The following is a 16,323-nucleotide window of genomic DNA, read 5'->3' as shown; positions in this document are numbered from 1 at the left end:
GAGCATTTTGACAAGGTATTGAGTGTCGGCAACAAGAATCCCCCGTTGTGACAGGTTGACGGAGTGGACCCTTGCTCTGCAGACTCTAATACAACAAAGAACGGCCCTGTCGGGTGGTAATTGACCCCAAGCTGGCAGACAGCGGGACACATTTTAGAGGCCTGAAAGATCACTGTCAGAGGGGAACTTTCTGGTATTCGATCTGTAACAGCTTGGACAATTATTTCACAATTGCCTTTGACATCTACCCTGGTGGAAGAAGACTGTCTGCCGAGGGGACCGGACCCTCCAGCTTCATAGCGGCTCCCTTGAACAGCTTGCTGCCCAGCTTTACAAATATTATTTATGTCCCAATATTTATTTACCAAAAAATATTTTGTGGTTCAGCGGGGACTCGTATTCAGTGGGGGGTTCATGTGAAAAGACCAGCAGGGCTTGGGTGTTTGCATAAATCAGGATCCTTGCCAAATGAGCCCAAATACTTGAACTAGGAAGGTTGAATAAAGGAGCTAAATGAACTACCATAGAAATCCCTGCTCCCATGCGACTATAATCAGTCCTCAGTGCCATTGAGAGTTAAAGTGATTGCACTAGAGAGCAAGCGAATTTCTTTATTTTGCGTACTTGCAGATCAAGCATAAAACACGAAAAACGATGCCAAGTCCTTCCCACAACGCATTTACCGTAATGCAGTGATGATTAATAATTGCCCTTGTGATTTATTACAACACGATTTACTTTTGTCCTATTTTTGGATCTCAGAAATCGCATAGCGAAGTATTAAAATCCTATCCCTTCCCTTTGCCAGATACTGCACTTGTCAAGTTGATGAACACGATGCTATTTATATTCAAGGTCAACTAGACCCCAGCTGGGCCTCTAATGAACAAACGCAAGTAACAGAAATCCTAACAGACTTCAAAGAGAAATTGGAAGCGAGGTACTGTATAAAAATACTAGAGCATGTGCGCCCAGGACAGTGTAGAAAAATCATTAAATATAAAATAAGAACTGAGAATGTAACGGGGTAAAACGGTCTACAGAGTGTCAAACAGGGAATTGAGGGTAATATATAAGGAGGGTCACTGGTATCATGAAAATGTTTTGGGTTCTCTCACTTTTATATCAACTATATCTCTTGAAAAAGTACACATAACACGTACACGTGATTTGCTTTTGGATATACCTTCCATAGGAGGTATACCACACGTAAACGATGGTTTAGCTATACTCAAAACTCTTTATACTCAACATTCCTATCAATATTTACATGATTTGCCAAATTTTTGCCACCAGTAGCTAAATCATTCTTTTACTTTGATGTTTTTTATGTTTAGGCTTCAAACGCCAGTTGGTTGATGCTTGTGAAAGGGTTAGAGGTTATTGTGTTCTAGTTAACGAGAGAAAAAAAGTCTGACTCTTAAACTAAAACCATTCTCCCTCCTCTAACCTGAACCAAGTGTTACCGCAACCTAAATCATTGGAGGAAAACGACACAAACCCAAGTCTCTGGTGCCAAACAAAGTTCATGGACTGGAAAGCAGCTTCATTTTGAAATATTTACCGTGTACCAAATACTTATCTTTTCGTGACACATTTTTTTATGCAAGGCCTCTAGTGGGGACACGTGCCGTCTATGTAATCTTTTTAGTTTTACTATGTAGAACAATTTAGAATGCTCGCTAATTGTAATTTGTAGCTTAAATGTATAAAATTGCAAACTTTAGCTTAATAAATATCAGAATAAAATATTCAGTTTTACCCTTTTTAGTACAACAACAACGCGTTTGATCGCTACAAACAAATGAAATATTTCGGTTGCACCCTTATAAAATGCAGAAGAGTTATCCCTAATTTTGGATAGGTTATTCAGGTGGATGGAAATAACTGCACACACTTTACAACCAGCCAGTGAAGCATGAAAACAATCGCGTGCAGCAAATTTGGTCTGGAGCGTCTAATGAAGTGGTTTACCATGTTCTTTTTTTTAGGGCATTACACAGAGAAAAGGCCATGTTTTTTAGGCATTGCATGGAACCTTAAAATAATTATATTCTGACTAAGCAGCTGTAAAAATGATGAATGTCATTCATTTAGCTGGATAATAGAACACTGTAAAACAAAATCACATTTAGCAGCCAGATTTTTTTTTTTTTAGCACAGTGTTCCAAAGCTGAGGTCAGGTATTGTTCATAACAATGTGTGGCTCACTGCTCTCTAATGAGGTTCGAGTAATGATTGCAACCTAAATAAGAACTCCACTGCAGCATCTGGTCATACTGAAAATATCTCCCCGGCCTCACTTTGCATAGCAACAGCTGAAACACACACTGGAAACTTCAATTTTAGGAAAAGCAATCGATGGACAGCTGGTGGGAAAGCGTCTTTTTTTAAATTTAGGGCTTTTTGTAAGCATCTGTCAGTTTCCCTGCACTCAAAGATGATTTGAGTCCACGCTTTAAAGGAAGCGCTCAGGCTCCGTTTTCCAAACAAGAAGTTATTAACGCAAGCAGACGTCCCCCGATGGCATAAAATGCTAAATCTTCACTCGAATGAAAACACTCATTTGTTTCTCAAACAAACTAAAGCCCCCCTCCGTGAACATAGAAAAACAAAGCTCTGCTTCTTCTGTGCTTTAAATGCTGCTGAAAAACAGGGGCAGTGCATCAGATGACCAGTGAGCTCTACCAACTCCTTCACCTTCTTCAGACAGGGCTTCCCCCAGGAGCTATTACAGTTTGACTTATCTGGGCTGGGGTGAGGAAAGGGCAGACCTCTGACCTGCATCCCCGCCCCAACCTTCAACACCCCCTTGGAAGAGGAAAGGACCAACCACAGAGCAGCAGTGGCCACGTTCCATTTCTATCCCCTCTTATTAGGGTAGCCACCAATCATGGGCTGGGGGATGGGCTGGGATACCCTGCTCACCTAACCAACCCTAAAAATGCCACACATGGTACTGAGTTATATGCTATAAAATAATAATTACCAGAGAATGTAATCAATGTTGTTAAATTACAAAAACAGCAAAACAGAGATCTACAAGTCTCACATCAAGACACGCATCTTAATATAAGGAATGTGCAGATGATCCATATGGCCCAGGCAGGCCAAAAAGACCTCCGGTAATTAAATGTAATATATACAAATCCAGACTAAGCATAGAGGCAGTCCGTGACCTTTTTCTGCATGGAACATTAAAATTACAAAAGGCAGCAGCATGATAAATACAAAGCATGTGTTAATCATGTGCAGCAGCTATCCGCTCATGACTCCTTCATCCTTTCAAGCCCTTGTTGTTTCCTGTCTGATGGGAAACGTCGAGAAGCACTGTGGGGTCTCGAGGCGTCTCTGCAGGAAATCCACAAATGGAAATGAGGTTGCAACCATCCCCCCTGACACGGACATGCATGTCAAATCTCCTGTGACCGAAGGGATTTTGGGCAAATGTTAGGATCAAGTAGGTTTTAATGTTTAAATGCCTGAGAAGGGGGTAAATGAGTTCACTGTGTTTGACCGAACAAGAAAGGTTGCATTGCTGTCGGGTCAAACGTTGGGCCAAAAGGGAAATCCCTAGTCTCGTATTAACAGTGAGGGACCCAGAGGAATGAAATAAGCCAATTACTTCATGGACAGAGTCGTGTCTAACATCTCGCTGAAGCCGTATACACGGACTTTATAAAATTAAAGCGTGAAAAGCGATTGTTGTGAAAAGTGCACCACGCTGGTTTACGAGAGCCACTAAATTGCTTTAACGGGAGCACATCGGGTTACAATAAGAACCATGTTTCTTTCTTCATGCTGCTCTCAATGGTGCTCGGCATTATAGCTAGTGCATCCCTGTGTCTCTCTGCATGGGGTAAGGTTTGTAGAACTGGTTTCATCATAATATCGCAAGGATTGTCAAATCAAAGCTATTGTAACAGAAAGATCTGACCAGAGGAACTAAGTAATCCAAAACAGCTTGCTGCCTCACGGGTCAAACTTAACATAGCCAATCCACAAACTTTGCTTTTCACATTGTGGTCTGGCAAAGGTCAATCGGCATCTTCTTGCGTTAGGGTCATCGGTGATGGGGGTAGAAAACATTCAGAGCAGTGCACGTCCAACCAATGGATGATTGACAAGTCTTAAAGAAACATAAATATAAACTTTTCTTTCCCAGTATAGTCCAAGCCGGTGAATTCTGGACGGTCTTGATTTTTGCTTTAGGGTGAAACAAGAGTAAGAATTTAAAGTTAAGCAAGTGTCTATTTGAGGCTGTATTTACACACGGCAGTGGGTTGCCAGTCACAGGATCTCCCTGTACAACTCCTCCATCTTATTTACAGTGCAATACTTACACCCTTTTGCACATTCTCTACTGTGAAAACAAATAAAGTTTACAGTTTAGAGTAAAATGTCAATCCTATATATTTAATCTCTGTAATATTCTGGATATTTATAGTTGAGCTGTTTATATATATGTTAGTAATATATTGTATTGTTTGATTTAATTCAGTTTGTTACTGTCCTTATTGTCTTATAATAATAATAATAATAATAATACATTTTATTTACAGGCAACTTTAAGACCCTCAAGGTCACCTTACAATAGCACAGAACATATAATAAAACAAAGCAAAATCAAATTTAAACATAAGGTACATAAGAAGAAAAACAAGCATGAAGATATAAAAGCAAGTATAAAAGCTAAGCACGGTAAAAATGGGCTAAGATGGAATCAGGTGTGTGCAATTCTGAATAGATGGGTTTTGAGACGTGATTTAAAAGTGGTGAGAGAGTTTGTGGTCCAGAGATCTGGTGGAAGTTCCATCCAAAGTCTCGGGGCAGAACAACTAAAGGATCTGAGTCCCATGGTAGTCAGGCGAGCAGGTGGAACAGACAGAAGGGAAGCTGAAGAAGAGCGAAGTGTACGAGGGGGTGAGTATGTATGGAGAAGATCAGATGAATATGGAGGAGCGAGGTTATGAAGCGCTTTGAAAGTAAGAAGCGGGATCTTGAAATTGACACGGAGGTGAACTGGAAGCCAGTGGAGCTGTTTAAGAACAGGTGTTATATGTTCAGTGGATCTAATTCTGGATACAATACGAGCAGCTGTATTTTGAACTAACTGCAGTTTATGGAGAGATTTATGAGGTAGACCATAAAGAAGAGAATTACAGTAATCTAAACGAGATGTGACAACAGCATTGACAAGTATGGCGGTACTGTTTGGAGTGAGTGAGGACGAAGGCGGTTAATATTAAGGAGATGAAAATAGGAAGACCGAGTGATATTATTTATATGTGCTGTGAAGGAAAGAGTGCTATCGAGGATGACACCAAGACTCTTAACCTGAGGGGAGGGTGTGACAACAGAGTTATTAGTGGATAATGAAAGACTTCTGGTTGGGACTTTAGTCAGTTTTGATTTGGTGCATATTAAAATGAATTCTGTTTTATTGCCATTAAGTTCAAGAAGTTGGAGCAACTGTAACCATATAATTTGCTTAGGGATGAATAAAAAGTATTCTGATTGTGATTCTGATACATTTTGCAGTTTGAGCTGTTGCTTGACTTAACTAGACTTCAAAGGATATGCTTTTCCAAGATGGCTATTGTGTAAAACAATATTTACACTTTGAAACATTCCAAACTTTTACACATTTATGACTCCAGTTTGCTTACCTCCATCTTTAGAGCAGAGGTTGAGCAGGTTGTGGACAGTGTCCATCATCTCCTGCTGCTGTCTCTGCAGCGCCGTGCTGTTTCCTGTGGCCCGGCTCAGCTGGGCTTCCAGCTCTCTGATAACTCCGCTCTGCCTTCCCACGAGGGTTTGGAGACTTCCCTTTTCCTGCTTCAGTGTCTCTAACTCCTCACGGTGTCTCATCTCCATCTCTAACATCTTCTGCTCTAGGAAGCTGAGGGGAAAAGCAAAACGAAAGAGTTTATTATGGAACATGGTGAAGTTGTTAATTATTATTTCCTTCCAGGTCATCCAATGTCTCTGGAATTACATTTGTTTTCACAGGATTTAAACTGATCCAAAGTTGTTTGGCAGTTTATGCTTTAATCCTGCCTCTGATTTACTAGTTATGCAATACATATCTGTTTCATTTATTTGCAATTATGAGCAGGGATCAGGTGATTAAAACATATTTATTTAAATTTCTTCATATTTGACTTTTGGTTCCCACTGCGCCGCCTATGACGGACACCCAAAGTAATTATAATCAACATGTGGCAATACTCCCCTCACTATCTCCCATGAGGTGATTAGAGAACTCCAATTCAGGAACTTTCCCTGACTAAAATACAAACAATGATGTCTGTAGGCTTAGTTGCCATGTTTTCCTCACACAGTATAAACATGTGCTTCATTGTTCACTTTGCAGGCCCATCTGAGGTAAGTGAATACGCTATTACGGCATCTGAGCTTTACAATCTAATACCTCAAAGATGATAGAAGCTGACATCAAATTCATAATCATATCCTCCCCCAAGTTATAAGATCGGTAAAGGAAATACATATGCGATTGAATAATGTCATAATTGCTTAAGCTTAGGAAAATTGCTCTCGGAAATCTATGTCTATAAGCTTCAAGCATAATTCAAGTCTGAATCACCAGAAACTATGCTTTCAAATGGCGATCTTTTTTTTTTAAGTGATTGTCTCAGTCTCTGCGGATATCGCAGTGAGACCTATGGACTGAAAAGCTACATCATGTAACACAATCCCACAGGTCTAATCACTGTAAAGAACATGGTTTAGAGTCATGAAAACGTATCCAAAAGCAATATTTTAATTGCTTGATTTTGCAACAAATACAAAGTGGTCCAAAACGGAAAGCGAGGCTTCGTGGGGTTTAGTGGGATCTACTGAGCACGCAGAGAGTATGAGCTTCTTATCATTGCTGCTGTTTACATAACTAAATATTATTTTGGAAAATCTGCTAACAATGTCAGAGAGCGCTGGTAGTAAGCTTTTGATTTTGTTTATGCAATCATGCAGCAAACAGCAGCAGCGAGAGAAAAATATTTAGTAAATTTGCTGGCCTTTCGCCCATCGATACATCATCTTTATTACCTCTGGTTTATTTTCGGTTGCCAGTCTGTATTGTGTATTGTGTGTTTACCTGTTCTTGTCATGCAACTTGCTGATCTCATTGGTCTGGACCATTAATTGCTTCTCCAACTTGTTGGTTGAAAGAGAATTTTCCAGCAGCTGGATCTCAAGCCTTGATGTTTGATTCAGAACCTGCCACGGCAAAAAAAATACAGAATACAAAAAATCGATATTATACTTTGTTAGTCCCAGTAATCATAAATCAGCAACAATGTAACAAAATGTAAGATAAACCAAAAGCACTTGAGGAAAAAAAAGATAAAACAAAAAACAAAACACTGTACATTCAAGCCACACATAAATCCCCAGCTTTGTTTTCATTTTGTCAAGCCTACACCTAGAACATGGGAATATGTAGAACATATTTATCTCTACTATGTTTATATTTAAAAAAAAAATTGTGAGCAGTTATCGTTTTAGTGCTTTAGTAACCGCAGTATCAATGACGTACACAATCTATCGCAATTTGCGGATTATTGCCCATAAAACAATAAAAATGAGCACAGCTTGGGTGAAACCCCATTAGGTGATTCAGTAAAATGGCCTGTATTTGTATAGCGCTTTACTAGTCCCTAAGGACCCCAAAGCGCTTTACACATCCAGTCATCCACCCATTCACACACACTGGTGATGGCAAGCTATATTGTAGCCACAGCCACCCTGGGGCGCACTGACAGAGGCGAGGCTGCCGGACACTGGCGCCACCGGTCCCTCTGACCACCACCAGTAGGCAACGGGTGAATCTTGCCCAAGGACACAACGACCGAGACTGTCCAAGCCGGGGCTCGAACCGGCAACCTTCCGGTTACAAGGCGAACTCCCAACTCTTGAGCCACGATCGCCCATGTACTTTGAATAAATGAGCTAAAAATGACCCGTGCACTTACTTTTCATCACCTTTTACTCAAAGTACTCAAAGTAGTCGATAGGCATTCATATACCATCATTATTGTCCTTAGCCAGTTTGCTTTTTCTTTTTAAGAAAAAATGTGTAAAATAGTTAGTGAAGCACAGGATATAGCTACACGGTGTTACTATAACAATTCACTCAAATATGTAGGCATTTGAAAACATTCGTTTTACCTGAGTCTCAACATCAGTGAGCTTGCGTGTTTGTTCAGCAGTCTGAGAGAGGAGGTTGGTTCCCATTTCCAACATGGCTGCAGTGTGGTTGTGGACAGCACTCTGCTGCAGCTGCGCCATCTCTGTTTTCATACTCTCTTTGATGTAGTTCTCAATCTACAGAAAAAAACAAGGAGGAAGAAGCAACACTCGTGATTACCGACGAACATCCAGAATATACCATCCAGAGTGTATGTGAAGATATTGGCCCATTAATATATAAATGAAAAAAACAAAACAGCATCTTCACCATCCAGGTTTCTTAAGTTTATCTATAAAAATACACACATACTTTTTATTTCATATTATTTGAAAGGAACTCGATTGAAGAATGACCTTAGTCCATACAGGTGCACAAACATGCTGGTGGTTAGCTGGGGCCTGAACAGATTAATAGATATTAGCCAGACCTTGTCTGGATAGACGTCTTTCCTCCTTATCTCCAAACTAGTCTGTGCTCCATACCCAAACAAATGACAATACAGTGGTAAAGGTTTAGGTTCTCCTATAGATTAATTACATAGATCACCTGGGATTAAATATAAACTTATATCCTGCGAATTCTGTTCTAGTCAGGACATTTCATGTTTTCCTTTTGGTTTTTTAAACAGTGGAGAATATAAAGGTGTGGATAGAGGGTATGAGAATAACAGCAGGTAGCCAGAAATCCACCAAGAAACTTGTGTCCAACTGCGGCCATGCACGACTGGCTAAAATCTACGCACTTGGCTAAAAATCTGTCAGATACAAACAAGGAGAAATTGTGCTACATGCTACAATGCACATACTTCACATACAATTTATATTGGTGGGCATAACATTTTCAGAAGTGACAGAAATATCAGTCTTTTTTATCTGTTTGTATAATTCAATAGAAAACATTTATCCTGCAACTATTTCCAGTAAATGATTTGTATGCAGATAAAAAAAATAGACTTTTTTGCTTTCATAACAAATAAATGAACTGCAATATTTTAATCAATCCAAGACTGATGGATAATAAAAGAGAACTGAGGCGGATCCCTGTTGCTCTTCAGCAGACACTGCCAGTTCTCAGCCATTGGTGTGGCTCTGCCAAGTTGAATTAAGCGTACAATGCAATATCCTCTGTTGGCGACAATATAGAAGTAAAATTAAACATTTTTGCAGGCTGGATTTCAGACATAATATGGCTTCATCTAGCTGTGAACTACACAAGACTGATATAAGTGTCACTTTTCATACAACCTCCAATGGTCTGGCGTCAAGACATGGAAAGAAAACAAGGAGTCTGGAATTTTCAAAGTTCTAATAATGATGGATTATTCTGGCTGATAATGAACCACAGACTACGACTGAGAAAAGGTGATCGGTAAATCTGGAACTCTATGGTTCGTGTGATGATTTCATACAATCATAGACCTCGAGTCTCAGGGCAGTGAGAAGTTTGGCACAGCTTAAGTCATCTTGAAAAAAAAGGGTATTGAAGAGACAAATGACAGAAACCTAAGCCCAGCTATCACTTCACGGTTTGTCTCAGTGTGGCTGAATCATGGCTGGACCTTGCGAGGGTCATACGTGGAAAGTACCAAGGAGAAAAGAGATTATACAAACACGCCCATTCATGTAAAATCAGCACTTTGGAAGCTGTAAAATAGGTCTATGTGGGTGTTGGGTTATTTAGATGGTTTCTAACCTCGACTCCAGTTAAATGCAGTGTTTTTTCTGTTACTGACTACCAGCAGAAACTATTGTCGGCAGTAAAAGCAAATAGTTTCCTCCACTGCCAGAGCTGAATTTGTGTCACTCAGCAGGAGGATTGAGATAGTGAAAAATGGGTGTATAACGAAAATGCAAAGGTTTTATTCTGTTAAGATGGAAAAAAACAGGGAATTAAAAAAAATTAATATTCAGCACAAATAATTTGGTTTAAACCTTCACTCAGTGCTTATTGCTATGTTTTAAATGTTCATTCAGTAGTAATAAGTAGTCACAAAGGCCTAGAAAGTGGTCAGTAATTCCATGCAACTACCAGTTACTAGGGAAAAATATGTATTCCCCGATGAGTTGGTAAGTAGTTCCTGGAAGTTGCTGGCCATCACTGGATGAAATCAATCACGAAGAAGGTGCTTAGCATTTACTCTCCAAACAACAGTGAAATTTGAAAAAGTGTAAGTAAAACTGGAAACGGTGACCGTTTGCCTTCAAAGTCAAAGCTGTGCCTTACGACTGCAACCAACACATTCCAAAAGGTCCGACTTTTACTTTGAAGACAACGGTCACTTTTTTCAGTTTGTTTGCACTTCTCTCACTACTGCTTGATGAGTACTTTGTGAGTGTTTGCAGACAAGTTGGCGTCTTCCAAGCAAACTACTGGCAAACATGGCAATCTGCCAGCAACCAAGTCAATTGCAAGAACGTTTTTGGTGCAGAATCCTATACCTTTTTATCAACTTCCAATAACCTCCATCAACCACTCAGCATCTTACTGCACTTCTCCCTAGTGGCTGGTGATTGGCGGAGGGGTCACTGATTGGTCTCTCAGCCTGTGTGAATGAGGCTTAGCAACTGGTTTCAAAAGAACTGCCACCAACCACTCACCAACCATTTAGCTTATACTTATTTTACCCTCACAACCAGTGGTTGCAAGATGGTGATCAACTGGTCTCTGTGCCTTTATGAGTGGGGACTAAGATCTGATATACAGAGTGATCTAAAGAAACCACATTAGCTTTAAAGTGCTTATATTAGCAGGGTCCTTTCAAGTTTTGTATACTTTCAAGTAAAAATATTACTTAAAGCTATGTACCCTTTATAACAGTAACATAGGCAGACTATAGACAAACATATTAGCCACATTAAGGTGCAGGTCATCTCAGGTCAAAAAGGTTAGTAGGTCATATTTGTCACTCACCAAAAATAATTAGTCCACTTTCATAACTATGACTTTAATTAACTTCCAATTTCTAATAGTTTAACACTATTAAATCCTTCTTCATTTCTTCTAGAAATGGCTAAATCTATCATCTCTCAGATAATCATTGTTTGCTAAGTGAGAGTCTCATAAACACAAGTTTATGTTTCCCTAAGTGCTACTTTACAGAAGTATTAAGGTTTTATGGTGGTGTGTTTGGCACAAGCTGACTTCATGTGGCCTGCCTGTGACTTTACTAATTATGCTCCGCTCCGTGACATTCATCCTTCAGTGCCTTAAGTGCACCCTGTACCCTTTGCATGCACAGACTGGTCAGAGTAAACAGTTTATGAGGCACAACTGGATGTTAATCACCAAACAGGCTGTTTTGGGCCCTTTAGAATGTAAATGACAGGATAGAGACTTTAAAAGCAACTGTTGCTGATTGAAATGTTCTGAGCAAGCACATTTTCATACCAAGCATAACACACAAAAAGGTTGGAATGGCATCATGTCAGACATCCAACATACGGATCCTGCAAATAATTATGGCAGATCTACTGAAATACCAATGCTTGAGAGCCAGGGACAGGATAATCCCTTTAGATGACACTCTCTGTTACAATTACTATTTAAAATACCTTCTTCTAAACAACTGCAGTAGCAGTGCAAAGAGACACTGTGAAAGTAAGAAAACTGCAGGCCTGGACTTTTTAAAATACTTTCCAGTGGAGCTCCGTCACATCTCTGCTTATCTCCAGCTCTTTGCACGTGCAGGGAGGTGATGGTAATGGTGTTACTGGGGCAGCCTGGCTTCTGGGATACATCCCTTTCACTCATGCCTGGATGCATTGCAGGCCACTTTAACAGAGAGGATAGGGGTTATTGCTTACCATCATCTACCCCCCGCATCAGCACCTCCCAATGTATCACAGGCCACCTTAGACCCAAAGCCAGCAAATAGGCTCCACTTATGCTCTCTTATCATTCACTGACAGCGGAAGGTGAATTTGACACCACTCTTTAAAATCCGGGTCTATAATTCACTCTAGTGGGGCTTTAGAAGGTGCTACCATGACTTACTGCAGGCCACTTTCTGCAGCTGTATAAAATAGGAGAAACTTCTGCCGTATCTTAAAAACTGTCTAACTCGGCCACTCGATTGTTTGTTTTCAAAGCCACCTTTAAATGGTTTTAGGACCGCTGTCTTAAAGTCTGTCAAGATTAGATGAGTAACAACTCAGACTGAACTCGAAGCTGATCTCCGTGACCTTTGCTCCAGTGGCCAGCATCCAGGGATTTACTCAATTGCTGCTACATTTTTTTGTCCTCTCACAGGATGTCGTGTGAGTGAGAATGACTGACATAAAATAAATAAGAAACAAACAGCGGCCCGGCATGTCAAAGTAGACAGTTTTATCAGGCAGTTTTAAAAGAGCTGTTTGCTACACCACACCTGTAAACCACTGGATTCCTGAATAATATCCAGGCTTCCATGCAGTGCTCTGTGACATCATTTTCTGCTGCAGCAGTTAGTTAAAGTTAAAGTTTCTGAGGACTGCTATAAACTTGCATGAAGAATCTACAACTACAACAAAAAACTACAACTGGAAACTCAACAACACTGTAGTTTGATCCTATTTAGTTCAACTTGTAGATAAGCGCTCTAACAATATAATGAAAGTTAACAACTTCCAGAGTGCTCACTCCTCTACTTCCTGACAGACATATCAGCTTGCTGCAACCACACAAACCCATCCATTGCATAAGATGAGCTGTCATGTTTACTGAGCGAATGCTTGGGGTATATGGTCAATCTTATTAACTTTTTGAATCAAAGTGTTTTGCTTGCAGAGAGCTGGAAGTTTCTACGTGTTGCTTGTGTGGTTCGTACTTGCGTTGTTGTAGCGAGTCACTAACTGAGTCATTAACTGTGTCACTCCCTCTGCTCTGGCTCACACAGACTATTTAGGTCTTGCAGTCACGTACCCGCTAACTATGTGATGTCAACTTGTCTGCCATTTTGAACGTGTTGCAACATTGGGTCAAGTGAATAAGGCTCCAGTCAGACAGGATGAGAGACCGGCCGAATATTATATTGTAACAACCAGTCATGTCAATGTGTATTCTGACCAGTTGGTGATCACTGGAGGTTGATGCAGTCATTCTGATACTCATTCCAGAAGCAACAGTCACACGGGCCTATAGACTGGTCAGTGACCCCCCCCCCTAGGAATTTTGGGTCTTGAGAGAAAATACTTCCTGTTAATATCCCAATGAAACCTCCTTGATATGGTCACTAGCAGGTTGCTACAGACGCCAGTATTTCAAACTGAATATGCTGACTTTTCTACGAATACTTGCTGACCACTAGCTGAACATTTGTGAAACTGTGCAAGAAATGGAGACCCTTTGCCTTGAAAGTAAACATTGCGTCATTTGAAACATGCAGATTGAAGTGCTGACGAACAACTTTTACTTTAAAGGCAAACATTCACTACTTCGGGTTTGTGTTGCAATTTTTCATGTTTCACTTTTTCTCAGTTAGTTAGCACAGAGTGTTGGCAGACAAGGTATCATCTTACATGCAAACTACTCGCAACTAAAGCAATCTGTTAACAACCAACACAACCACAAGGAGATTTTTTTGCACCACATCCTCTTTGTGATTGATTTCGCTCAATGACAGCCAGCAACCACCAGAAACCTCTCGATCATCCATCTGGGAATATGCTATTTTCTTCAGGACTGGTGATTCTATCATGTTCAATGTGGTAGACAGCTCTTGAGCACTGTGTGTGAACCTCTATAGTTGATGAATAAAGCAACTTTCAAGGCACATGTCGTACACAAAAAGCTGAAGACTGAGAGCATGGATATTAACAGCAGAACCTCTAGAGGATTGCTGCATTGGTTGGCACCTTGAGTGCATTCACTCAAGTACCTAAACGACGCACAAGTAAGGTTGGGGAAACTTGCAGTGAGAATCGATCAAGGGATTATATTTTCTACTCCACAGAGTAGAAAGTAGAAAGCTTGAAAAGAGGGGCTGGGGGACTTCCCATTTCAAAAACTCTGGAAGTGCCCTTGGTGCACAAGGATTTTATAGGTCGGTATAGACTTCCTGCAAGGAGGTAGTTCCCACAGAATGCATTATTTGTGAAAGTCACGCCACTACATTGGAGAAGGTCTGTAAGCAATACAAGAAAGCAAGTAAACATGCTGATGGTGGATCATTTAGAATAGGAATAGGGGTGCGCAATGAATTGGGTTGTCCAAACCCTCTCTCAGCTCTCTTGATCTGTGTGAATTTGGCCATCTGAAAAACAACCAAGTGCCTGCCAGCACCTGCTTGATCCAACACTGCCTTTTCTTCCCCCTTTATATCTTTCTTGCTTGTTTTCTTCCCGTTTGTCAACCTGTCAAGATAGTATTGATGCTAATCTTGTTGAGGTTTTGTATTTCCAAGGACATAATGAAACATGTGTACACAGCTTTAAGTAAACCAAGCTCTTTATGAATGATTAGGTCAATTATAGTGCGTAGTTTGAGGTACCCAAAATTGCTTGGCAGGTTCAGACGCACGCCATTTTTCAACCTTCAAAGGTTTACTGTCATGATGGTTTGTCAACAGGGCAGCCAATAAAAGAAAGTGAGATTTTCTGGCTGGTATATTCAAGGCTGGGTGATATTTCTTAGGAAAAACAAATCAGAATCTAACCAGAGTGCAAAAGTTTTAAGCCAAATTGAAGTTCATATTTTCCACATTTTGTCAGATATTCTTAAACTATACGACTTTGCATATCATTACTCAGTGTTAACAATTCAACTAAATCACAAACACAGAAGGGGGAATATACATAATACCTTTTGATGTGGGGATTTTTTTTCCCAAACAACTGATGAGATCTGTGTGTGGATAATTTAAATGCTTCAATTGAAATGAGGCTTGATTTTCAAGAAGGTCTGGGTAAAATTCTGATGCTCTTAATCACGATTTCGAAACACAAGCCCGAGTCAAATTTAGATTTAATACTTTTTTTGATTATGTTAAATTTGCAAAAACATTTAAACTCAAGAAAGAAGAAAACCTGCTTGCGTTGCTCTTGTTGCTTTTAGTCTGTTTTTTTGTCAGTTTCTTTGAGACATAAATTTTGTGCAATCTATGTTATGCTTTCTCTTACGTGAATGGTCAAACTTGGAAGGACCTTTTAAATCAAAGTCTGACAGTGTTATGTCTATAACACATACATTCAGTGATAAACTACTAGAATATACAACAAAGAAAGTCTTTTATTTGTCAGAATGACAGATTGAGATATAAAAATTGCAATGTTGGCACTGTGTTATGAAAAGCACAGATGGACAAACACGGTCTTTTGACATAAAATAGAGAGACGAACATTTTAAAGCCTTGAACTTGAGTTTTGTAGCACTTGTGTGAGAACATCCAAGAACAATGTTTGCTTTTCATTTACTGATTTTGATACGGTTATACAGACACTGCTTGTTTTCACGAGGAAAATTTATTCTGGAAATGAATTTTCAGAGTTGCTCTGCTCGGTGCTTCTTTAGGACTAAATTCCAGTGAAACTACACATAACTCAAATCACTGCAAAGTCTTAGACAAGAAACATATAAAAATATCATAATATCTACAGGCTACAACTCCTATAAAAACGAGAGAACAAGCCCATCTAATAAAATCTACGGTAGGAACAAGCTTCTATTATTTTTATTATTATTAAGCTATTAGCCAAAAACTTGGCGTATCTGAGCATGGTGTGTAGTGTGTCCTTAAAAAAGTTGAGGACACTTGACAAGTTCAGATCAGTTCAGATCAGTTGATCCATCTATTGTTCGAAGCCTCATCTGAAATGGCATCAGTGGAAGGGTGGCTATCAAGAAGCCATTCTTAAGGAAGGGAAACATGAAGAAAAGGCTAAGGCATGCCAAATTAAGTAAAAACTGAAATTACACAAAAACCAGTCCCCACTGAAAATCAATGGCAACCAGTCTTGCGAAGATCAGGAGAGAGGTACAACAGTGAGTATCTACAGCCTTCTGCAGAATGCGGTGGAGGGTCTGAAATGGTTAAGAGCTGCGTTTCAGCCAGTTGTGTGAGGATATTGTCAAAGAGAATGGAATTATGCACACAGACAAGTATCAGCAGATTTTGATCCATGATGCAATACCATCTG

The 16,323-nt window shown here is 39.9% G+C and overlaps 1 protein-coding gene across 1 annotated transcript in view; it reads right to left on the bottom strand.

The window, feature by feature from the left end:
• Positions 1-16,323, bottom strand: part of angpt1 (angiopoietin 1) — a 57,284-nt gene that overhangs the window by 27,080 nt on the left and 13,881 nt on the right. The window contains exons 2-4 of the mRNA XM_003447226.5: positions 8,191-8,346; positions 7,118-7,239; positions 5,670-5,902 (exon numbers count right to left, since the gene is read on the bottom strand). Coding sequence (XP_003447274.1) covers positions 5,670-5,902; positions 7,118-7,239; positions 8,191-8,346 — 511 coding nt within the window. The remainder of the gene's footprint in view (positions 1-5,669; positions 5,903-7,117; positions 7,240-8,190; positions 8,347-16,323) is intronic.

This window comes from Oreochromis niloticus, linkage group LG22 (assembly GCF_001858045.2).
Source record: "Oreochromis niloticus isolate F11D_XX linkage group LG22, O_niloticus_UMD_NMBU, whole genome shotgun sequence".
In the NCBI taxonomy this organism is placed as follows: Eukaryota; Metazoa; Chordata; class Actinopteri; order Cichliformes; family Cichlidae; genus Oreochromis; species Oreochromis niloticus.
This window is presented reverse-complemented; position numbering and strand designations above follow the sequence as displayed.